Source organism: Salvia hispanica, chromosome 6, assembly GCF_029641045.1.
Source record: "Salvia hispanica isolate PSC_SH4W2 chromosome 6, Shi_PSC_v1, whole genome shotgun sequence".
In the NCBI taxonomy this organism is placed as follows: domain Eukaryota; kingdom Viridiplantae; phylum Streptophyta; class Magnoliopsida; order Lamiales; family Lamiaceae; genus Salvia; species Salvia hispanica.
In genome coordinates this window covers 45952752-45959272 of record NC_142697.1, presented here as the reverse complement: position 1 = coordinate 45959272, position 6521 = coordinate 45952752, and the positions used below count along the sequence as shown (strand labels likewise).

Here is a 6521-nt window from a genome sequence, read left to right as displayed (position 1 = left end):
GGTTTTCCGCAATTTCATGCTTGAGAAGACTTGCATCATCTGTATTAGGTTTTGTGTTTGTCCTCATATGCTTTGCATGTTATGCATAATTATCTCAACAGTTTCACTCCTTAATTTTTAGTGATGTGTTATTTGTGAGGTTAAGGTGGTTTTGAGGGGGATTTTAGTTATTGTGCATATCCTCTGGTGTGGATTGCTGGCGATAACTACTTTGAAGCTGTGTCGCAATGTTGAAATCTGATAGTCGGGTGTTCTAACCTCTGTACTCATTAGGGCATGTTATCAATCTATCTAGCTAGCTTGTTTATTTGTGTGTTTGTGTTAATAGTCTACTTGAAATGATGGTATAGTCGAGTTCTGTTTATTTGCCGTTGTAACTCTTAGCCGTTGACATGGGTGGTTTGTTCGATAACGTAGTTATTCTACTCCAGGAGATGATGCTTATAGAAATCACCACCCACGACACTAAGGTGGTCGCTTGGGCTACTGCTCTGAGTGTTGTAAGAATGGTAATATCTTAGCAACATCCTCCTGTGGACTTGCTTTGAAACTGATGTTCTTTCTGTTAGTGTACTTACAGTTAGGTGTGCTTTTTCAGATGATAAAACTTGGTTAAAATTTGTGTATATGGATTAATGATAATATCTTAGCAAAGGGAATGATCAAACCATCCAAATTCAGTTTGTGTTCGGATCTGAAATTTTGAGTATTAACAGAAGCATAATAGAATATAAGAAAAATATTCCCTGAAACGCAAATCAATCGAGAATATGCCTTGGAACCATCCAAAAGACTAACCTCCACACATCAAATCAATGTCAATTAAAAACTTTGTTTAGAAGAGACATGGACAAACAAATTACAAAAGGGTGGTCAGAAATATTTTATTTCCTTCACATATGTATATGTTCAAGAAGGCAGAGGAGAGAGTCTATGGCAAGGAAATCATCTCATGCTGGGTAGATTTCTACACTCTATATCAGCAAAATTTGGTTCATACCATACTGCCTCGGGACCCATTATTCGAAAATATGTTACCCACGGTTCTCAGTGAATAAAAATAGCAGAGGAACGGTATAAATTGCTTCTGTGACAAAAGAAGGATTTGAAGTGAACAAATTGGATTGTATCCATCCAGCAACATTGCCTACTTTAAAGCAACATCGACTCTGGATTTTCAATGTAACCTTTGAACGCCTTCAGCCATTCGGCTCCAATAGCACCTATACACAGCATCAATAGCACGTTAGAGAAGATGAACCTTAAAATACTAGTAACATGCTAAGGACCCGAGCAGCAATTAGCTACTTACCATCAATGACCCGGTGATCACAGCTCAGTGTCACGGACATGAATGAGGCAAACTTAAACTGGTCAGGGCCAGCACCGGGCACCACTCTTTTCTCAGCTGTTAATGCAGAGTAAGGACATCAAACGTCGGCAATTTAGCAACTACCAAAAGCTGTACTGCTATAATAGAGATAGAGTGCTCAAGTTACCAGAGCCAACTGCGAGAATGCCAGCTTGGGGTGGATTGATAATGGCACAAAATTGCTTGATGCCAAAAGGACCTCCTAAGTTTGATACTGTGAACGTACCACCCTGCAAAACAAATACAGTTTAGATTGATATGATCAGCAACTAAGTCTTTCAGAACCATAGTTCAAGTTACTGTTTCAACTTTCACCTCATAATCTTCTGGCTTCAAGCTGTTTTCCTTGGCTTTTTGAGCTAAATGCTTAACTTCTTCAGAGATCCTCGACAGACCTTTCTTGTCAGCGTCCTAGAGTTTTGGGGCAAAGAGGCAGATTTGTCAGATCATTCCTATCAAGTGGGAAGGGGCTGCCCTTTAAGTGATAAGCATTACACTCCTAAGATGACTTACCCTGACTATAGGCACATATAATCCATTTTCTGTTTGCACAGCAACATTGATATTCACATTGTTGAACCTGTGTGCACATAAGAAGTCGCAAGTAAGAAGCATGTGTTAAACTACAACCTTATTTACCAAGTACACTTACTGGCGAATATAATCATTTGTCCATGAACTGTTGCACTGAGGGACTTTTTTAAGGGCCAAGGCAGCAGCCTGCAGTGAAAAAAGTCTTCTAATGAATTGTTGGTGGGAAAATCAATCCAAACACTATATTTAGATCCCATAAAAAAATGTAATTCTCCAAGAGAATCATCTATACGACTAGAAAATAAATACTAAAAAACAGCTAAAATGTTTCCTAAAGCAAATCTTATATCTTACAAAGAGGAAGTCAGTTCTCACAAAGAGAAGGAACTTGATTAAGGAGAAAGAAGAGAAAGTGCAGATGAGCATGCATATATCTTCCATCACATGATGAGAACAAGTCGGTACTCCCTCGAAGAAGCCTAATATACCTTAATAACAAGATCGTTAACTGAAATCCTTTTCCCGCCTGAAGCTTCTTGCAATGAGTTTAGCTGGGAACGCAATCTGCAGATCAGATAGAGGTTAAAACAAATGGCATAAATAACTTTGATTGGCCGTTCTCATTTGCAGAAGAATGCACACTCACTCCATAAGTTTGTCAACACATGTATCTACAGTCAGGTAATAATGTGGTATTGTTTGTTTTGACTGCAATAACCGTGCAGCTGTCACCTGTCACACAAATAGCATATGTTAGCAACATAGCACAGTGAATCATGTCAAACTCTTGATATGATATAATTGATTTGAGAACATTTGCAGATTACACATGCCATAGATATGGTTGAGTGTGTTAACATTACAAAGCGCTCTTATTCCAACTAGAATACTATATTGGGTCAGATCATTTTTTTACTATGTTACATGAAAAAACATCTCCCCAACCTCCAATGAAATTACATAGTAGCAAATGAAAAGGTGTAAAAATATCCGCCACCTTCCAAGGCACAGTAAGATCTTAGAAGTACACACATTGAGAGAGAGAAAGAGAGCTTGTGCCAGCAAAGTGGAAATATTACCTTTCTGATCTGCGAGTGTGGGATGTCAGTGTAATCTAAACTGGCAACTGATGCGGTAGCAGCCTTAGGAGCTTGTGAAACTTCCTTACCACTTGAAGCTGTAAGGAGGAGAACGTATAACCAATTTAAATTATGGCTTCAAATAAACTCCAACACTAAAAGTTGTAAGTTGGTAATGAAGCAATTTATTTGAGTGAAGTAAGAAAATAGCTCCGATGGCATCAAACCACATAACCACAGCCACAAATACCTACCAAGATAATCTTCAATATCTGCTTTGACAATGCGTCCATCAGGACCAGTTCCCTTAATGTTTGCAAGAGAAACCTGCATTAAAGTTGTGCAAATATAATGCTTTAGACAAATCTCTTTGATACATATGTAACATGAGAACAAAAAAAACTATTAGCTTAGTCAGATAAATATCATAGGTAGGTCATCTAATATACATTACGATCTTCTGCAAGTTTTCTGGCAAGCGGACTGGCAAAAATACGATCTCCGGATGAAGAAGGCACACTAGGCTTGGAAACTTTAGGCTCTGCTGGAGCAGCAGATACTTGTGACACTTCTTCTTTTGGTGGAGTTGGAGCAGACGGTTCTTTGGGCGGGGTTGCTGGAGCAGCACCTGATGCTGGACTATAGTCCTTGAATTTAGCAATATCCCCCTCTTCTTCAACAGTTATCGCAATTATCTAGTCAAAATAATACTTTGATCAGTCACCAAAAGTAGGTTGAATAATCAACTGCCTATGAATCCTTCTAGATTCCTTCAATATCTAGTTCAAAAATCTGAATAGATTTTCTAGCCAACAACATCAAGCAACATGCCAAAGAGAATCAAATTATTTAAGAGAATAGCAAAAACTATTAGAACAGCACTGAAAATATGCGCCAAGGTGAAGACGGGTGCCAATCCATGATAAGAATAAGTAATTAACTTGATTCTTATTCTAACTTTGTCCTAAAATATGTTAAGAAACATGAAAACAGGAGTACGACGACAATAATGAACATAAAGTCAGATACCCGAATAATAGATAGATACCTCGCCAACTTGAACCCCACTTGATCCATCCCCACGCAAAATTTTTGCAAGATATCCTTCCTCCATGCATTCCATTTCTACTGTTGCTTTGTCCTGGGGATGTTAATTGATGCACAATCAGTTATCAGATTACCAAGAGAGCATGGTACCATGTTCAGTAAAAATTGGTATGTAGACAACGATAGAACTTACAGTTTCCACTTCACAAAGCACTTCTCCAGTTGAAACTTTATCACCCTCTTTCTTCAACCACCTTGCAATATTACCCTACATTACACCAAACAAACAGCCCTTAGTATGATTGTTGAATATAACAAATAACATGATGATTATGAGAGAGATGATTACCTCTGTCATCGTAGGTGAGAGAGAAGGCATTCCAATTTCAATGTGTGGCGGAAGACCTGGAAGACAGTGGCATGTTTAAATGTTATTTGATATGCATCAGCCCAAATTCTAGAGAAAGGAGGTCTACTAAGACATGATAAAATCATTCACCCCCACGTGCTGGAAAATAACATTGAAAAAATCAGAATATTATTTTTATTCAACTAATGATAGAACTCTGTAAAAACAAGTCAAATGGATGCAGTAAGAAATGTATATTCGTGATATAGTGAACGACTAACCTATCTCCTAACCCTACTACAATATACAACAAATAGTAGTATCTCTTAGAGTGCTAAGTTAGTACTACTAAATTAAGTATACTTAAATGAATATCAAACTAACCTGAATCTGTTGAAAACTGTCTGGAACTTCTTTCAGATTGGCTGGAAATAAGCATATCAAAAGGGCAGTTAAAGAGAGATGTATATTGACAAGAATAGATAAATGAGTGAAAGATATGGAGAACCTGTTATAGTTCACGCCTATTGCTGGTGCAGTACTCCTGGCTGTCCAGAAAGCATTTCCATTGCTCATTTTACTGACTGGCACATGATTGGGGCTGAAAGAACCCATACTGGAGAACTTTCGACAGCCATTCTTGTCCATAGCTCCAAGACCACCATGTCTTGGAATATCTGTACCAAAAAGGACGCCACACCAACAATTAACAACAAATGAGCACAACTTGGCAAGGCTGAAAGTCCATGCCACAAACCTAAGCTTACTTCCATATGTGAATTTACTTTGTCTAACATAATGACCCATGCACAGATAATGCCAACAAATTTTAGATTAAAACATTTTTTAAGACTTTGTTTAACCTGCTCTATCAGGCAACAGGTTTTCAGGCAGCATGGAGAAAGTTGTTAAAACCTTCCAGCTAGGAAATTACTAGATTGCTTGCTTAATGGTTGAGACTATACCAACCAATTATCCCTATTCATAGTGTGACTTAGCCAGCATCAACTCAAGTGTAAAGTTTGTCAATTGTAGGAAGGACAAACATGCCCAAATTCTTGCCCCGTGCTGTTATGCAGCAACAAAGAAAAAAGACCAATCTTGCCAAAAGGAAGAGCATGCAAATATCATGACTTACCATCTGATTTAACAACCGATCCCACATCACTTGCAAAAGTGCGAACATAGATTGCCCGACCTCGTATAAGATTGGAGCCTTGTCTGAGCTGTAAGTATGAAGCATTGTTATGTCATTCAAAACTATCAACAGACTTGAAAAAAAAAATGCCATAGCCCATGGTTTGTCTTTACTCTCACTTCAAAAAACTCATTTTTAAAATTATCAGATTCAAGGAGAGAAAGTTAATTAACGGATAACAATAGTTCAGAATCTTCAGATACACAGCAACTAATATACAGAGACACTTTTGAAATCTGAATTCATCAAAAAATCTCAGCCAACTAAAAGTCCATCTACAGTCTACACCACCAGAGGCCGCTTCTATCCAAAATGAAGACAAAATTTCAACAGTTTAGCAAGATAGCTAAGCTTCACCATATGCTAATTAACAATGAATCAATTTCCGAAACTAATCAATCACGCATCGAAAATTCTAGACAAAACAAAACACAATTCCAGCAACCCAGCGTGAGATCCCAAACAGACACCGCATCGCCACAGATTGAGCTCCACATTCCGCAGCCCTCCCCAGCCAAACCAGACAAAATAAGACAACGCCAGCAACAAACAGGCACACGCATTCATGCAAGCTCCGGATTCAAATCAAAACCATTCAATCGCAGAAAGCACGAAACGGAATCAGAAAACGAGACGAATTCACCTTTTTCGCGTGATGCGCAATTCGAGCGGAGTACATCGTGGCCGGAATAGGGCTAAATCTTCTCCGATTGAAAGATCAAAATCGTCGATTAAATGGAGTTTTGGGGTTGGCTTTTCACCAGTCGAAAAAGGTAGGCCGTCTGGGGTGGGTGGGGTGGGGGTGGGGTGGGGGGGTAGGGGGGGTGGGAGCGCTGCAGATTCGGTTGGTGTGTGTAAAATAGGGCGGAAATGTAAAAGTCAGCATATATTTTTGCCATTTTTCGAAATTCCATTTTGGTGCATAATTAAAAATACAAAGTA

At 38.6% G+C, this 6521-nt stretch overlaps 1 protein-coding gene across 1 annotated transcript; it reads right to left on the bottom strand.

The window, feature by feature from the left end:
* Positions 1 to 742: 742 nt before the first annotated feature.
* On the bottom strand, positions 743 to 6371 carry LOC125207475 (dihydrolipoyllysine-residue acetyltransferase component 2 of pyruvate dehydrogenase complex, mitochondrial-like). Its single transcript, XM_048106840.2, has 18 exons — positions 6223 to 6371; positions 5520 to 5607; positions 4890 to 5058; positions 4766 to 4806; positions 4382 to 4437; positions 4226 to 4300; positions 4034 to 4126; positions 3435 to 3680; positions 3240 to 3312; positions 2986 to 3083; positions 2553 to 2638; positions 2395 to 2470; positions 2025 to 2092; positions 1886 to 1952; positions 1688 to 1783; positions 1500 to 1602; positions 1313 to 1408; positions 743 to 1223 (listed from the first exon to the last, which is right to left on the bottom strand). Exons 1-18 carry the CDS (start codon positions 6256 to 6258, stop codon positions 1153 to 1155), a joined length of 1638 nt encoding a protein of 545 aa, XP_047962797.2. The 5' UTR covers positions 6259 to 6371; the 3' UTR covers positions 743 to 1152.
* Positions 6372 to 6521: the final 150 nt, after the last annotated feature.